This window comes from Macrobrachium rosenbergii, chromosome 47 (assembly GCF_040412425.1).
Source record: "Macrobrachium rosenbergii isolate ZJJX-2024 chromosome 47, ASM4041242v1, whole genome shotgun sequence".
NCBI classification, from domain to species: domain Eukaryota; kingdom Metazoa; phylum Arthropoda; class Malacostraca; order Decapoda; family Palaemonidae; genus Macrobrachium; species Macrobrachium rosenbergii.
The window spans coordinates 42,031,084-42,050,470 of record NC_089787.1 but is presented as its reverse complement, the minus strand read 5'-3'; the positions used below and the strand labels follow the sequence as shown (position 1 = coordinate 42,050,470).

At 38.9% G+C, this 19,387-nt stretch overlaps 1 protein-coding gene across 1 annotated transcript in view; it reads right to left on the bottom strand.

The window, feature by feature from the left end:
* Positions 1 to 19,387, bottom strand: part of LOC136830810 (uncharacterized protein PF3D7_1120600-like) — a 211,255-nt gene that overhangs the window by 58,576 nt on the left and 133,292 nt on the right. The window contains exons 9-10 of the mRNA XM_067090737.1: positions 10,680 to 10,812; positions 7,832 to 8,007 (exon numbers count right to left, since the gene is read on the bottom strand). Of these exons, the coding sequence (XP_066946838.1) occupies positions 7,832 to 8,007; positions 10,680 to 10,812 (309 nt within the window). The remainder of the gene's footprint in view (positions 1 to 7,831; positions 8,008 to 10,679; positions 10,813 to 19,387) is intronic.

Here is a 19,387-nt window from a genome sequence, read left to right as displayed (position 1 = left end):
ATTATCGTGGTGACTCACTAAGGGAAGGGATATTAAGTCTAGTGGCTCCAGACCGTGCTTGCAGAGTTCTCGTCCTGTTCAAGGACAAAATTTCTGCTAAAATGGGGGGCTGTCACTTGTGATGGCCATTCCACCATTTTTGCCATACAAGAGATTCTTAGCAAGGAAATTTTTTAATACTACAAGTGTTGGGGACCCTACCCAGAGCCTCACCACCTATTCACCCATCAGATACCAGACTACTCCCCTGAGGTCTCTGTTCTTCATTGAAGGAGTGGATAGAGCTCTTGGCTAGCACACTGTTGGCCCAGTGTTCGATTCTCCAACTGGCCAGTGAAGAATTAGAGGAATTTGTTTCTGGTGATAGAAATTCATTTCTCGTCATAATGTGATTCAGATTCCACAATAAGCTGTAGGTCCCGTTGCTAGGTAACCAGTTGGTTCTTAGCCACGTAAAATAAATCTAATCCTTCAGGCCAGCCCTAGGAGAGCTGTTAATCAGCTCAGTGGTCTGGTTAAACTAAGATATACGAAACTGTTTTTAACCCTGAGGTCTCTCAATTACAGACACCTCCGTAAGACAACAGTGCCACTCTGGCACCGCCCAAATTCGGGACTGTGACGTAAGTCTAGGCCTAAAAAAAGGGGATCGAGAGTCGATGACCAGTGGGGCACCCTACAAGAGGTTTCCCCGCAACTTGAAGGACCTGGGGGTACATATTCGAAGGAGTGGACGGCATCCTTCTTCACGATTCGGACCCAGCAGAAGGTGGATGTGCAATTCCGTCCTTTGTCTGACAGATGCCTAGGTCTCTCCCTACAGGTAAGGTGTCTGCATGAGAAACTCATATCCTTACCTATCCTTCCATCCTTCCCCTTGATAACATCCCATCCTTACCTTTTATCTATATAGAAAGAATCCTATATACCAAACCTTTGTTCCTCTTATCCTATCCTCACGGTCCTAACCACACTGCAGCATTTGCTCCTAGTCTCAATCCCCTCACCCTGTGACAGGGTGTTAATCTCCATTTGATAATGTTTAAGCCTTATCTATTGTATAAAGGCTGCACTTATTTATAATCAAATATTAAAGATTTGACCATAGGACCTCACAATGTCGTCAACTAGTATAAATAATCTGCATAAGTAACTGTGCAACTTAATTAAATGGTTAGGTGAATTAGGGATCCTGTGCATGTTAACTAATTAATTGTTGTCTTTTCCCTTCCAGGGAGCAACAGAATATTTAGCTGAAAGCCTCCACGAACTGTCCAATTCCACAAAAAGCCCTCTGCCAGCCCCAGCAACCAGCGGTCTTAAATGAAGAATTAAGTTATATGTTCATTCACTAATGTACTTGTCCTCCGTTGTGCTCCCTTTGTTTATCATTGTACATAAGTACTTTGTAAATACAGTAAACCCCATGTATTTGTGGTCTCACATACTTGCGGATTTCTCTGTGGAACATATCTACCCATTATTCGCGGAAAATTCGCCCATTCGCGGTATTTTTCACTGAGAAAAATTCACTAATTACTGTATTTTCATATTTTCAAGACTAAATGCACTTTTTGTGATAAAACTATTAAAATACTCAGGTATAAGCATTTTTAGAGGGTTTTTTGTGTTTAAACTATCAAAATAAGCAGTTCTAAGTGTTTTTAGAGAGGTTTTAAGTATTTGCGGATTTTAGCTATTCGCAGGGGGGTGTGGTATGCATCCCCCTTGAATAAGGGGGGGTTTACTGTACATTAATGCCGGCACTTGGTGTCTTAACACCGGCTGGTGACCTCCAAACTTCCCCTTTTAACCTATAATTTATTATGCTTTGCGAGTCCTTAACAAGGCCCGGACTTACAGCATAACACGATCGAACAGATCTTTCAAGTTTCTCCCAACCCCTCTACTTCACCATAGGAGATATTATACAAAACCATTTATTCCGCTAATGAGCAGACAGATCAATTCGGATGTTGTATGTTTACGGCCGGGCCAACTTTGGATCAGGTTAGGACAGAGTGTCCCTCCCTAACGTGTCAAGAAGCGGCTACATTGGAGTTGACAGCGCCTTCAATCTTCCAGACAGCATCTTGGTTGGGTTTATGGTTGACAGCAGTGGCCAAAATTACCTTACCTGCTGCTGCAAGGAGTTCGGTGGATGAGACAGCTTTTATCAGATTGCTTCAGTCTGGTTCTAAGGTCCTCTCACACTTAATGAATCTGAGCCAATATTCTGTTGATGAGAAGGGATGCGGCCCTAGCCAAGGTAGCCTGGTCGGTGGATGTGGACTCCTTATTGTCACTTAGGAATGATGATACTTTGGGGTCCCAGTTGCTGTTGCTGAAAGATACGCTGGAGGCAGCCACTGATAGATGTCGGTCCGATACGAATGATAGGCTAGTACAGCAGGCAGTAAGTAAATCTACTGCTACTTGTCCTCATACTGGAAGACAGACACAACAACCTGCACCGAAGAAGACAGTGAGACCTGCCTACACCTCCTCAATTGGCCTCTTCAGCAAAGAAATCTACGCAACAATGGTCCTTTCAGAGCTGTGCTATAGGAGGGAGGGGAAATAGGGGCAGAGGAAGAGGTACGAGACAATAGAGTGGATGCCTCTCCCCACTCATTGCCACCAGTAGGGGGATGCCTGGCGAGCCTTTGGGCTATGTGGCACAGATATGGGGTGGAGCTGTGGGTAGTAGATGTCCTTCGGGTAGGTTATTTACTTCCATTCAACTTCACTCCTCCTCTTTCAGATTGCCCTCTCCTGCACCTCTCTTACAGTCCAGGATCGCAAAAACACCTAGTACAGTAATGCAAGAGGAGGTGAAGAAGATGATGGAGAAGGGAGCAGTACAGCAAGTAGAGTGTCCTTCGCCAGGGTTCTACAGCCGAATCTTCCTGGTTCCAAAGGCCATTGGCAATTGGAGGACAGTCATAGATCTGTCTACACTGAACCTGTTCCTCAGGAAGACGAAGTTCAAAATGGAGACTCCGCGAACAACCATAGCAGCAGTCAGGGACAATGACTTTATGCTGACTATAGACCTGAAGCATGCATACTTCTAAATCCCAATCCATCCTTCCTCCCGGAAGTTTCTTCGCTTCAGTCTTGGGGAAAGGTGTTTCAATTTAAGGTACTTTGCTTCGGTCTGACAACGTCTCTGCAGGTGTTCACAAGTGTTCACTTTGGTGTCGACGTGGACTCATTTTCAGGGGATCAGACTTCTGAGGTACCTCGACGACTGGCCGGTCTTAGTGGCTTCCAGGGAAAAGCTGATTCAGGACAGGGATCGACTGCTTCAGTTTTGCCACAGCTTAGGCATTGTGGTAAATTTGGAAAAGTCAAATCTAATCCACTGTCAGAGGATTCTGTACCTGGTAATGGTGATAGACTCAGCAGTGTCAAGAGTTTTTCTGTCGGAGCAGAGGATCAACAAGTTCAGGACAGTAGCTCTTGCCTTTCTGTCAGAACAAACACAACCAGTGAAACAGTGGCATGTTGTTCTGGGCCTGTTGGTTTCTCTGGAGAAACTGGTTCTTCATGGCCGTCTACACCCATGGTCGTTACAGTGGAGACTGAAGGAATTTTGATCTCCAGCAAGAGATTCCCCTCACATGCAAGTCCCCTAATCATCAGAAGTAAGAAGCGACTTGCGGTGGTGGTTGGACGACAACAATCTGACAGTTGGGATACCTCTCCATTCACCTCCTTCCAGAACTTCTACTGTTTTCAGACGCTTCTTCCAAAGGTTGGGGGGCTCATCTAGAGGACCTCTTGATCTCCAGAGAGTGGAGTCAGCAGAACAGCAGACTGCACACCAATGTGCTGGAGTTAAAGGCAGCATTCTTACCACTTCAGCAATTTCAGGAGAGGGTGATGGGGCACTCTGTTATCTTGATGTCAGACAATACAACAGTAGTAGTTTATGTGAACTAACGGGGACTGGTGTCCTGCCAACTTCACCTAATAACAGTTCAATTACATCAGTGGGTCATAGACAACTTAATGGATCTTATGGCCAGGTACATTCCAGGGAAAAGGAATGTAGTGATTGACAAACTAAGTCAGCAGACAGATTCTGGGAACAGAAAGGTCTCTGCACCCAAGATTCAACAGGAAGGTAGAGGTCTATTGTTTAGTAGTCCCAGACACATTTGCAGTGGCAGAGGACACCCTTTGACATCCATGAGACAACCTGGACGTGTATGCTTTCCCTCCATTTTGCCTGATTCGTCATGTCCTACACAGAGTGATGAGATCCCAGAATCTCAAAATGACTCTGATAGCTCCTTTATGGACTCAACCAGAATGGTTTTTGGACCTGCTTTCTCTGCTGTCAGAGGTTCCAAGAGAGGTACCTCCTGGGCAAAATCTGCCATGTCAACCTCATGTGGAGAGGCATCATCAGAGTCGATAGAGTTTGTATCTATTCATGGATGGAGACTTTCAAGTATCTCCTGTGAGCAAGAGGTTTTTCTTGAAGAAGAGCACTTCAGATGTCAGGTTGTCTCAGAAAGTCCTCGACATCCGTGTACCAGGGACAGTGGTCCATCTACTGTGATTGTGTCGTAGACATGGTTCCTCTCCACTCAGAACCTCCATTCAACAGATAGCTGATTTCCTAGTCTTTCTCAGCACAGAAAACTTCTTTCTGTGTCTGCCATACAGGCCTACAGAGCTGCTTGGGCTTTAGTTCTACGTATGAAGAATGTGGATATAACTATATCTTGGAAGATATCTATGCTGATTAAGAGCTTTGAGCAGTCCTGTTCACCTAGAGAGCTCAGAGTCTCCTGGTTGGGATTTGACTCTTGTATTGACCAGCCTTACTCGAGCCCCTTATGAACCATTGCAGCAGGCTTCAGACAGACATTTGACCCCTGAAAGCAGTCTTTTTGTTAGCATTAGCATTATCAAAAAGGGCAGGCGAGTTACATGGCCTGTTTTATGATGTCAAACATACCAGGGGTTGGAGGTCAATAGTTTTCGAATTTGCCCCGGAATTTGTTGCTAAGACTCAAAATCCCTCAGTTCATGATGACAGATTCACCACCTTTTCTATACCTTCTTTGGGTGACTTTGTTAACAATGACCCGAAGAAACGTTGCTGTGGCCCATGAGAACACTGCGTGCTTATCTAAAAAGGACTTGACATCTCAGACTGGGATATCATAGACTTTTTGTTAGCACAGGCCGAGTCAAGAAAGGAGTGTCCAGGAATATAATCTCGTTCTGGCTACGAAAGACGATCTTGAATGAATATTCATCATTAGCAGTTGCTTCGGCCAATATCGCACATACAAGAGCGCATAACATTAGAGGACTGAGTTCCTCTTTAGCATTCAAGAGGAATTTATCTGTTCATAGAATTTTGAATGCTGGTTCATGGCATCACCAAACCACTTTCACTTCCTTCCACCTGAAGGATATTGCCCATAGGTCTTGGACAATTTTTTTCTTGGTTCAGGTGGTGGCTGCTCAACAAGTTGTGTAGCTCATCCAGTACCTTAAAAAAAAAGGTATCAAAGTGAAATGAATGAGATGACTGGTCTGTTTTCTTTTCTCCTTTCTGTCTTCTTCCCTTTAGCAAGGAGAGAGAGGGATGATAACAAACCGACATGGGTGGCTACATTGGTTTGTTGTTTGAACAGATAGCTCTTCATCTTCCGCTTATGCAAAGAACTTTGGCATTGTATTGAAACCCAGAAGTCTGTACCTAAGTTCTTTACATATCTAAGGTTCAAAGGTGTAGGTCTTCTTTCTTAGATTTCTCTTATACAAGAAGAATGACCAGGTGTGGCAAACCTCCAGTCAGTTAATGATACTTACCTCCCACCAAGAGTAAGTCTATCCTAATGTTAAGACCCCAGGTTTGTTCTGTGTATGAGCAAATCACAAATTTTAAAAATAATTTGTATTTTTCATAACTAACAAACCTGCAGCCTTAACATTTAAGGCCCATCTCTAACCACCCATCTGACAGTTTAACCTGGGTTGAAACAGGACTCTTTATATTCCCTTGGAGAAAAGAAGGGAGTCACAACAGTTTTTCTCAACACCTGTGACATCACTATCAGCAGAGTAACACCCGTTGGAAGTTGATCTGCATTTAACTCCTTTAACACTTGTAATGAACCCCAATATCAAGGATAACTGGAAACTTTCTATACCACTAAATCCATTTAGTTTAATTAAAAAACACTACACAGGAAATACTGGCATTTAGTAAACCCAAGGCTTGTAAGTAAAGCACCACTGGGAACTACAGTACCATCACAGCTTTGTTTTGTACAAGAAGTTAGGCTAACCTTATTTACCAAATTATCTATCAAAGTCACTGACAATTTAGTTTCAATAATAAAATTGTCTAATATTGCATTAATGCTAATTATAGCTTTGTTTGACAGGAAAAACAGCACAGCTATTACAGCATAGCATAGCGATCTAATACTAATTTCTAACCTTGCACGAGACCTACTGGCTCCCAATTTTAACAAATATAAGCCTGCCCATTAAAATTTCAAGAACCTAAACTTCTCACTGGGTCTTTAAACTATGTACTTAGCTTGAAAGTTGTTATGATGATTGACAAATGCACGATCAAATGGTTTTGTGGAGCCAAACTTGGGGATTAATGAACACTTGGATAGACAGACCAGTGTAATGAGGAAGATAGCCAACATACACACCGTTGTCACATCTTTGCAAACAGGATGAAGGGAAAACTGAGGCAGTCGCTGTGGTCAGGAGATTTAGCCCTCTTGTCCCAAGTCCTTTATATTCTAACACTGTGCTAACAAGCACTATTCTGGCCAAGACTAACTATAAGAGAATTCTTTGAGTTTGGTTGGTTTGTCTTATGGAACCATGGGGGTACCATGAGAATGTAACTCCTTTAAGGATGAACAGCAGGTATGCTATCAAAAAGATATTTCCCCATGTTGATTGTCTGCCTACTGCATACATAATCCTTAGTAGCAAAGCCAATTAAATGCTTACTTCTTGCATCAGTAGTCCTTGCTTTCTAGTTTGCTGGGCAGTTGAAATTCCATGATAAAGTAATCTCTGCTTTATAGTTTGCTAGGCAATTGAAATTCCATGATAAAGTATAACTTGTTTCTGATCATGTTGTTCAGGCTGATGTACAAATTTTAGCTTTTTCTGCAGAGTGATTGGGAGGTCTATATTCAGACATGTATCATCTTTTCAACTTTTTTTGTGTTCTATCTCTAATCTACTGCCAGCTGGATTCAAGTATCCCTTAACACAACAATAAACCACCTACCTCTTTTCCTAAACTATCTTTCTTGCTGGCACAGCAAATTCTTCCTTAAAATCTCAAGTATCGGTGTGAATCAGTGATTCTGCAATTCTATATATTTCAGGTTTCTTAGCTTCCAACATGGGACTAAATGAGTCCATTCTGTTTCTAGTAGATTGAGGAAAAAACTAATAACTGAATGGACTTCTCTAAGATGTTTGAATGAATCACCAATAATGAAAATTTACCCAAACGCTGCTTATTCCTGATTTTCTTACTTCCACATTTCTTTCTTACTTGTTTATAATCATAACATGAAAATTTACACTGCCCCTCTCATTGCTTCTAAATCATGATAAAAGATATTTCTCGATAGGAATCATAAAACATGAAATACCATAGTAGGTGTTACATTGTGTACTAGTTATTCAAACTGTTCCTCTAATTTTCTTAAGTATTTTATTTGAATATCTCAGGAATAACATGGACAAATTAGAAAGTGTAATTGCATAAATAAAGTTTAGTTTAAGGTACATTACTATAGAAGCTTTTACTTACCATACTGTAACACAAAAGCTGTGTAGGTACTGTAAAATAAAACCTCAGCCTGATCTATGGAAATGTGTGAAAATTCAGGGAAAATCCACACATAAGCTTTCCACAGAGGAGTCCTTTCTTTTAAAATGTTTTGCAATTCATCCTTAATTCTACTTGACTCCTCAGATGAACTATGTCTGAAAAATAGTGATAATTTAAATTATTTTAACAAAAGTTTTAAAGCACAGATTATCACCTACTAAAAAGTTACTAAAAATTGTTTCACAATAAAAGATCACTCACAAAGAGCCCAAACTTGTGGCATTTGAACATCCCAGACACTGCAGTCATTAACTAGAGATATAAGAATAGTGGTAATAGCTTTACACATGTATCACCTGGATCCATGATTACACAGCAATTATCTGCCTCACCTTTTGTGTCCACAGAGCTGTCTAATTAGGTGATTGCTGATTCAACTTTATGCCTTAAGAGGTTATAATCTTGTTGCATTCAGTGTCCAACATAGCTGGCTGCTTGCTATCAAGAACTTGTAACTGATTACCCACAGTTTTTTCTAGACATGTTGCTTCTTTTTGTGCAACTCAACATTAATTCCACTGCTTTCCTAAGTGCTTTTTTTTTTTTAATATACAGTACAGGCAGTCCCCGGTTAACGGCGGGCTCGGTTAATGGCGATCTGGTTTTACGGCGCTTGTCTAGTGATGAAAATCGCCAATTTCTGCTTATCGGCATCGATACTTACCTAACTAAGGTGCCAATAACTGAAAATCGGCGCTTTTCGGCGCTAATAACCCCAAAAATGCTGATTTTCAGTTATCATCACACCCTCAGAACGGAACCCCCGCCAATAACCAGGGACTGCCTGTATTTAGTTTTGGGGTCACTTTGTTGTTAGTATATTAGGTTAATGTTTCACATTCATTAACAAGCTAGTTAACTAAGTTTTACAAGTTTCCATGTACATTTGCTAACCAGACTTTTTATATAAATTTATATAGATCTAGGTAGCTTCATTACAACTCTATCACTCACATATGTCTACTTTTATGGTTTTGGAATGTACAAAGAAACTGTGCTTTTTGTCTAACAGACAGAAGATCAGTAATAACAAGGAACAACACAGACACCATCCTCCTCATTTTTTGTGTCCATAGAGGCCTGAGCAGCTAAAAGAATTCCCTGACTTTTCTTTACTAATACTAAAGCATCATGAGTATTCCGTGATATTCATAATTCATTTATTCTACTAAGTTCCTTGTTACAGTCTATTCATCCTTTCCTAAATTATGAAAGTGAGATTTTTCCACTTAGTCAGGGTATTCATTCATTGGCATTGTGGATCACTGGCCTTGTGGTTGGCAATGCTAATTTTAAGGATTCCAAGACTTTGTTATAACAAACTCAGATTCTGTAGAACTTGCAATGTAGAAACCTGGCTTAGCAAGTCTAGGAAGACCTGGCTAGTCTAGTGTGAGCATTCTTTTGTTGTGCAAAATTCTATTTCACTGTGGCATATTCTGAAACAATGGGCTCTACATATCTTGCAACAAAACCTCATACTGTAAACCTTTCAGCCTAAGCAACAAGATGAAAATAACAATCTACTGTACCTGTGTACCAAGTTTAACTGACATTCCTTTAACTACTGAAGTAGGAGTATTTTTAGTATTGCAAGGTAAAATGTAACAAAAACAATTACAGACAGAAGAACAGACACATCGACAAGCAGAGGAAAATAACAGACAGAAGGACAAACAGATATATGGAAAACAAACTTTGTCAGTAGAGCCTAAAAAAAGTAACAAATATAACCTAAAGATATTATGTGAACTATGAATAACAAAGTCTAAGGTAACAGACAGAAAATACAGGCAGTCCCCAGGGCTACGACAGGGTTGGCTTACAATGTTCCGAGCTTATGACGCTCTTCAAATATATTCATCAAAAATTATTTCCCAGATTACAACGTATGTTCTGGGTTTACGACCCCAACGACGCCGATCTGACGGAAGATATATGGCTCCAAAAGGGCAAGAATGGTAAAAATTTGGAGGTTTTTCATGAAAAACTCAATAAAAATGCAGTTTACATTGTTTACAAGACACACAAATTATTAAAAGTAAGGTTTTCTGACGATTTTTGACGATATTTTGGATTATGACAATTTTCGGCTTACAGCATGGTGTCCAAACGGAACCCCCTTCTTAAACCGGGACTGCCTGTACTAGGGAAAGTAGGGTAAAGTACTAGAGGTAATAAGAAAAAAAGAAAGAAAAAATATAGAATTCCATTATTAAAAAATACTATGCATCAACACTCACCTGTAAATATGATAAAGCATTCAAAGATATCACAAGTGCGTGCACACTTGGACACAGGAATAGGTAATAGGTTATGGTGTAACTGAGCAGAGTAAATGAAGAGTAAAACAGTAAAAGTGGGGACAATGCTGGACTATGATAAATACAGAAGACGAGCAATTAATCATATTTAATTATTTTCTACTCCATCAAAATGCCTGCTTTTAATATCCAAGATGAAGAAACTGATGGCAGTAGGCTTTACTGTTCTTTCCTATTACTTTACAAGCTTACCTCTTTTCTTCTTAACTGAATACCTAATATTCAGGAACAAAGATGATGCATACATATTTTCCAAGTAATATTCCAATCAAATATGAAACAGCATCATTAATTATTTACCAAGTAAAATTATCAACTACAGCTTTACAGTATATTACTGTGACAGGTTATATAAATGCTTACATTTAGCTATACAGGCGTACATGACTAAGAGCAGACAACGTTTACTTATTACTGAATGACAAAACACGATATAAACTTACACTGATTTAACATGGATATTTCTAATTGAATAACAGAGCATTTTCCAAGGCTTAATATCCCAACGCCATTCCTTGAACTCAATCATATCCATCAGCATGTTAATAATCTTGATATGAGTCTCCACATCATCACCTGAAAATGAAAAAACTATAACTAACATGACACAAGGCTACGTGAGGCAAAAAGGAATAAATACAGTACTATGTCAACAAATTTGAATTATATCCCCAATGAGGGTACCACTTATACTGTGCCTTGTGTATCACACTAAAAGTTTTTTGTAATGTTCCTTCAGCCCAAGCTGTACTGCTTTCTGCCCAGTGCTTTTCATCCATTCCCTTATGTCTCTTCTCATTTCTCCATCGAACTTCTTCAACTTTACTTTCTTCCATTTTGTAATTTTCAAGCAAGAACAAATCCTGTGGCCTTATTAAACTACTCAGACCTAATAAAATTAAAATTAAATAAACATAACATATAAATAGCAATATTCCAATATTTTTTCAGAAAATTATTTGTGTAATTCCAAAATTTCTCTTCCAGTAGATGGGTACTGATAAAGTGTACTTTATCCCTGTACAAGCACCTCTTAGTGTGCCTCGCATGGTACACTGTAAATGGTATTAAAGGATCTTTGCAGAATCTTTTGGCTCCAATGTCACTGCTTTCTGGGAATTACAGTATTCCTCATCTGTTCCCTTTAGAGTCTTTCTCTTTAACCATCCAACTTATTCTGTCTTTCTTTAAATCTTCAACTGAAAACCATTATGAACAGTGTCATCAGACTATAAACCCAAGAGGACTCCAAAAGGAAATGAGCCTGCAGAGAGAGAGAGAGAGAGAGAGAGAGAGAGAGAGAGAGAGAGAGAGAGAGAGAGAGAGAGAGAGAGAGAGAGAGAGACAAGTTATAGAAAAAGCTGAACATGAAACTGCATTTTAGTTGTAACTAAAACTTCAAGCAAAAAAAAGTAATGTCAAACCTGATACTAGAAAATGACACAGCGTTAGCAGCAGCAGCTGCTTAGTATTGTGAACTAAAACAACTAGCTCAGGTAGAGAAGAATGAAGAGAATATTTGTTGTTATAATTTATTTTGTACAGCAAAATAAACTTGACTGATGACATAACTGTATCCAAGAGTATGACATGTGAGTCAGCACCCGAAGATCAATCTGGAGAACACTACTCCAGACTAGGAAGAAGAAATGAGTTAAAACAGATATAACAGCTTCATCACAAAACATTATAAGTATTTCTGCAAGATTCCAACTATTTGAGAAACAGAGAAAGCAATATTACATATATGCCTCTCAAAAGTAAATTCCTAATAAAAAGTTACAGTACACCTAAACTCCTCAAAGAGTCACTGACATTTAAACAGTACCATTTAAATATAAATCAAGATGCAAAAGCAAAAGTGTCCCGGATCGATTAACTGTCATTCAGTAATCCTTCAATTATCTAGATTAATAGGGCCAAGGGTCCATCAGATAATGGCAAAATCCAAATAATTATTAGTAAAAAAAATCTAGGGGTGTTCAGGGGCAACTCTGTATCCTTCCTCACATAACCTTGTTAATACCACATAACTGTAAACACTCAGTATGCTTACAAACAACAAAAATCACACTTTAAACTGAAAACTTTATGCAAAAGGCAATTATCTACCTTTTTTCCCCCATGTTTGTAACAAAATATACTGTACTGCATAAACACACCGGGAAAAAAAAGCAACCCCTTCTTTTTCTCTCTCTAGTAAATGAGACAGTTCAGTAGGCAGGTAGTCTTCCTGTGTTTACGCACAGCCTACCATGGTTTTATGACCATTAATGTATTTTTATATAGCACCTTCCTTGTCAGTTGTTACCATATTATATTACCATACACAAGATAAAAATGTGTAGGCTATGTGTGAACTATAGACCTAGGGTAGTCCAAGTGTTACACTTATAGTATCCATTTGCAAAAGTCAAATAAGCTATTACAGCTATATTTAAGATAAAGGTAATGGTAATGCAACTGTTATTTTACTTACAGAATCCATTTATAGAGTACTGTGTTATTATATTGATATATTATCATCATAATACAGTATGTATGAAAAAACAAATCTCCTACGAATCTGCTTTAACCCGTCAGATTTTAGTCAAAACATGGTAGTTTTCTTGGTATGTAAAGAACTCCCTGTGATTATCCATTGCAGCTCAGAATCATAGTACAGGCAGTCTCAGGTTATCTGTTAGGTATGTATTGGCACCAATACCCAATTATCAGCACCGATAAGCGGAAATCGGCGCATGTTGGTGCAGAAATTTGCCAATTTTCATTGCTAGACAAGCCCCAAAAAACTGGATCGTCAATAACAGAGCCCGCCGATAACTGGGGACTGCCAGTAAGTATCTAAGGTGGAGACGTAGCAATGTATGTATGTATGGATGGATGTTATATAGTGTGTATGTGTTCAGGTTGTGTACTTATTTATTTTGATTTGTGTGCAGGTATGAAAGCAAGAATGTATATAAATATAAGTAAAATCTATATCCGAGGAAAATATACTTTGCCTGGAAGTGTTGCAAAATGTTTGAGGTGAGTTTTATGTGTCACCAAGTAAAAAAGTTTGGGAAGCTCTGTTATATGGCAAAAAAGCATTGTTACTGTTTTACTAGCAGAAAATCTAAAACCATTTATATCAGCCTCCTTTACTATATACTCAATGCAGAGCTGAAGGTGGCACTCAGCCACTGCCATCTTTGTTGCTAAAAAGATATCAAAGTATTGACAACAAAAAGAGTATAAGGTATAATTGGGGGAACTATTTTGGATACCCCATTGACTGCTAAGGCAAACAAGGTTACACTTAAAACACTTCCTTGTTGGTACTCCTTCTTGGCTGAATATGTCTGACACTGTTGTTCCAACTTGAACCTGAAATAACCTATTTTTTAAAAATGCTTTGATAAAAAGAGGCAAATTGCCTCTCAGGTTACATTCATAAAGAACCCTCAGAATGCTATACTGTATATCCATGTTGCATTACAAGCCTTCTTAAAATGAAAGAAAACAGTGACATAATGCTGACTCCTAGCAAAAGCTTCACATACTGAAGATTCCATTCGAACCAATACATCAGTTGTGGAGTGCATACTTCAAAAACCACATTGAGAAGGTGGCAGATATTTACCACATTCAAAGTATATCAAGCCTGTGTTCGCCATTTCTTCCATGATTCTTACAGACATGATGTTAGTGCAATAGGACAATAATGCTCTGTCTTGAATGGGTCTTTCCCTGGTTTCACAAATGGCAGTAATTCTAACATCTCTCAAAGCTTAGGGAACATATGTTCACGGAAAATCTTGAATGGGTCTTTCCCTGGTTTCACAAATGGCAGTAATTCTAACATCTCTCAAAGCTTAGGGAATATATGTTCACGGAAAATTCTGTTAATAAGGCTTAATATGAAAAGTCTGGTATTTTCAGGGGTATGCTTAATCACTGAATATGTTATATCATCCAGTCCAGGAGCTGACTCATTACATTTACTTAAAGCTGAATCAAATTTCCTAGTAAGAGGTACATTGTATTGTTAATTCCTTGATGTATCAAAATCAATTTCTATCTTTTCCATTAGCATTCTCTGAGCTGAATATGGTCTGTCATCATTTTTCTTTGTAAAACATTTGCAAAATGATTAGCAAATTCATTTGCCACTAAGTGGGGATCTGCTACTTCACAACCATTTATCTTGATAAGTGGAGGTTGACAAGGAGTAAATTTGCCTGCTATTTTTCTAACTCTCTTCCAAACTAAAGTCAAGGGTATTTTTAAGTTTAGTGGAGATATGAAAATTGTCCAAGATTCCTTTCATGCCTTTTAAATTTCCATGCAGAAATGAGCTCTTGCTTTTTGACATTCAACACGGTAATATTTATATTTTTGTCTGAGGTATCTGGTGAAAGCTGACCTCATAGTTCTATGAGTTTCCTGGCATTTGAGTACACCAGGGGACTGGTCGATGGATAAATATGCCCGAAGTCCTGGGTATAGACTGAAGACCAGCCACGAACATAATTGTATTAAAAAAGTCTACACAGGTAAAGTCATCAGCCGAGTCATCTATTGAGCCGTGTTCCTGGAAAGTTGCTTAATCTGCTCTACCAATGTTCCATTTAGGCAGCCTTGAAGATGGAGGATTTGAAGCTACATTCATTACTATTGGAAAATGGCTGCTAGTAAATCTTTCAGGTATCACTCTCCAATACACTCAATACAGCAGTCATTACTGCAAATAAATAAATCAGTTGCTGATGATGTGCCTGCTTGATTGTGAAAATGTGTAGACTCTCCTGTGTTTAGGATTCCCACATTGTCACTTTCCATGATGGAACACAGGCAATTTCCTCTTTCATTGGTGACAATGTCACCCCAAAGAGGGTTTCTACCATTCAAATCTCCCAGAATAACAAAGGGATGTGGTAGCTTTTGACTGGAGGATTTAAACTCATCATTGGGGAAGACTTCACTAGGTGGTAGACAGAGCATACTGTATATTTCCTTTGCAAATGGATCTGCACACCTATCACTTGCAGTGTAGATTGGATACCAATTGTATTTCACAGGGCGTCATTACAAATATATAAAGCTACACTCCCGGATTCCTATATTTACATTATAAGGGAAATGATAGGATGTATACTCTCATGAGCTGGGACATGTATTATTACCTATCATAGTCTCCTGCAAAGCTGTACATACAGGAGACACTTCTGATAGGAGCAGCCTTAGTTCATCCCATTTATTTCTTAAATCCCTGACAGTTCCACTGCAGAAAATGAATTAATTTTATTTAGAATCTGAGGCTGTTAAACTTGAGCCCCTTTTCAGTGATTTCACTTTTCTACCTTGCTCCTGCTGTTTCCCAGAAGGGGACTGATTCTGATTGATGCTTTCCGTTTTAGGGTCCATGATGATGGTGCTGCCTCCATAGAGGAGGAGTCTGCCACAAATGGCAAAGCCTCCCTAGTATCATGGGTGCTGGGCACCTTTGAAGACATCTTCATAACAGAAGTTTCCAGCTCATGAGCACCATACAAAACTGAAGCTTTAGGAGCGGTCAGAGAGTCAGACAAAACTAGCATACCAGTCATTTGAGGGTTCAGAACCAGAAGGTTGTAAACGGCTTTTTAAAAATGGACATTTCAAACAGCATTCATTACTCTGCTTCTAAGAAAGATATTGATTTAAACATGAAAGACTTTAGAATGAAAATTTGCCTCAAAAGCCTAACCCCTCACATTTGTGTATATTCTGGTGCACTTAAACCATAATTAAATGTGTAAAATGATAATAAAGTGCTATTATATTCTGGATGGTGCAGTAATCAAAAGTGTGATGGAAAATAATAACAAGGCCAATAATAATAATAATAATAATAATAATAATACAGTAATATTAGTAATAATGATTGCGATGATAACCTTCCATCATCATAATGTTTAACCATTAAAAGTTGGTTTACATTACGTGCAGGAACGATGCCAGGAAACATATATCTGGTATATAGCCTAACATTTTTTTTTTCCATGACGTTTCATTCCTTGCAGGACATCACAGTGATCCATCAGACAACTGGCGCTAAATAAGGGATGATAATAAAAAAACAAATCTGACAGAGGCAAAAGCACTAGACTGGGAATGTAAACAATAGTGGAGATGTAAACTGCGCCGTGAAGCCCTTATGCGGGAAAATGCTGATTGGCCTAGAACTGCTGCCTGCACCAACCTTCTGGTTGAACTGAGCTCTTATGAGGTGCCAGAAATTCATTCATATAGCTAAAATCGATAATTCCTACTGTTCCATCTGACCTTACTGAAACGGCTGAATAGCATAGAAATGCCACGAATAGACAGAGAAAATTACTGGGCTAACTCCAACGGGTTCCATAACCTTCTGGTTCTGAGGCCTCATTTACACCAGACATAGTGAAGCCTCCAAAGAGGTCAGTTGCCAGCTGGTGCATCCAAAGAGGCCTACACCATTAACTATTGCAACTCAGAGCAGGAGTCACTTCTGCACAGCCTCCGAAGAGGCAGCATTGACACTTTCCGAAGAAGAGGAAGGAGTGCCAGGTTCAGTGCCAGAAATTACTGGCAGAGCTTCCAAAGAGGCAACTGATCTTCCCATTGATTACCAGAGGATATTCCGTAGCATTAACATATTCGACGGTTCACAGCAATACTTGAAAAAAACATATTTTCTGTTTTGTTTTCCATAAATGTCATGCATCCCATTATCCTTAGGGTCTGTATCTCCTTTTCCATGGTGTACACATCACAATTTTGTGAAGATGGATGGTTCTCTCTGCAATGTATACACTTTTCTTCTTTATGACACACATCATGTTCTAGTTCACTACACTTGACACATGTGGGAAGCTTGCCTTGTAGTTTCTGCCTACAAGTCCCCACTATAAGACCATATTCTTGATGATAAAAGCACCTCCTTGGTCTTGGGATATATTGTTTAACCTTAAAATGTAATCATGCTGCTTTAATTACATTTGGTAAGATGGTTGACTCAAATGTAATTATTAAGTTTGGCAGTGGGACTAAGGTTCCATTGATCTTCTTTTTCATCCTTTGAATTTTAATTACACCTTGATCTTTCAATTCTTCTACAAGTTTCTCCTCTAAGTATGACATCGGGTGCATTTATCATTTGGAGTAATTCCAAAAAGCACATACTGAGTCCACTTTAACCCCTCCAAGATGCAATAATGCTTTTAATTTTCCACTTTCTTTGGCTGAGGCCGATTCTACTGTCAATTTTCCTTAACCTTCAGATATCTTAGGCTCTTGTCCACAAAACTTTACAATGTTTCTGTACACATTAAAAAATATTGCAACTACAATCTTCCAGATTAAAGGTCAAATACTTATCATAAGAGGTTTCAAATATTCCTGGTCTTATTTCACTTACATTTCTAGTCTATTTCCCTTTGCTCCATGCTGGAGAGTAGGGTTCCAGTGTAATTACACTAGAGGGTTTCCTAGTCTTTTCCAAACAAAGGTTGTCAGAGGAAGTTGCAGCAGTCCTCATCTGAGGGCCCAGGGTACTCGAATCTCTGTTCTTACTATTCATAAATATCGAATATAAAAGAGAAAAAATAAACCTGAAAACCTTAAGAAGATATCATCAGCTTTTCATGGAATTTATTCTTCGACCAATGTCACAAGTGAGAGCTGACTCCTAAATGTCTGCCCCTTATCTACCCCACAGGGGTAGGCACAACACAATTAGAGTGGCCCAAGTGTAAGTCAAGCCAGATTGCTAGGACTGAAATATTGCAAGAATACAATCATCACCACCCTAATCATATTACTGTATGGACAAACCAGATAGAATGCCAAGAGTCCTATCCCCAAATCCAGACCACCCCTGCAGAACAGTTCTGTCCTTGAGCTATCAATCTGGTATCTACATTAATACTCATATGAGTTAGCCCGTCCATCACTCAAAACTTGTTACTATACTGTATACTCATATGATGATGCCTGTCCATTAAGGGTTAAAAATGCAGATCTGCAATTGGTATAAAAATGCTATAAGCTATGTGAATGCAATCAAATATTGACTCACATATTGAAATCCTAAATTTCTGACTGTTGACTGTAACAAGCTTTCTAGTTTTATGCAAATTACATTATAACTTGCATAAACATTTAATATCAAAATGTGATGTGTATTTAAACCAGCATCAAGGCAACGTATAATTTGTCTTAATTTGTTCTATTTTGTATACATGTAGCAGTTATACACAAAATACCAGTAATTTTAATCTTGCAAGATACTCCACCCACAACAGCATTTGACTCTTTACTGACGAAGAATCACTAACATACATAACATATTCTTTAATATTAATAATTTAGTGGGCACAAAATATAAGTAAAAGTTTCTTATATTTTGCCATAATTTTGGAATATGTTATTTGTAAGCCACAAAATGACATTAATGAAGTGACCTGTAGGGGCACCTTGCCTTTTCACAGGGTAAAAATGTGAATATGAGGCCTGGGATGAAAATGAAATTATGAAATATACAAATATGAAATAAGTACAATATGTAGAAATATAAAATATATGTATTTTTAGCCATAAATATATTTAAAACTTCACTCAGGATCATCCTTGCCTTCATGAAATACAATGAAGCAGTTCCTGGCATTAGAGAGACAGAGCTATCTCGCAGGACTTGCATACTCAACTGAACAATATGTTCCCTTTCTTTGAACACTTCTTGGAAGTCTGCTTGTCGGTGACAATTACAAGCATGTGCTTAGATTGGTCTGTTCACTGACCCATGGCAGGCAGCTCTGCCCTCTGTATTTTCTTTGGCACTGGCAGCAGCTGCCTCTTTTGCCTGTCAAGGGACAGCCTAGTTGGTTTGGAATGGTCTTCTGATACCGGGCAAACCTGGAGATCTCAAGCCTAAATGCTCAATGGCTTATGGACTTCACTTCACAGGCACTGCTCTCGCTCTTCTACGTGACCCATGCATTGCTGGCAAGACGTCGATAAGCATACTGAAAGATCCTCTCGTACCACCTGGTTGTCATGGGCACTTTGTAGAGGTGGGTGAGAATGTTACTCTTGTCAATGCCACCTATCTTGCCATTTTACACCTGGATAACTTTCTGGAAACTAA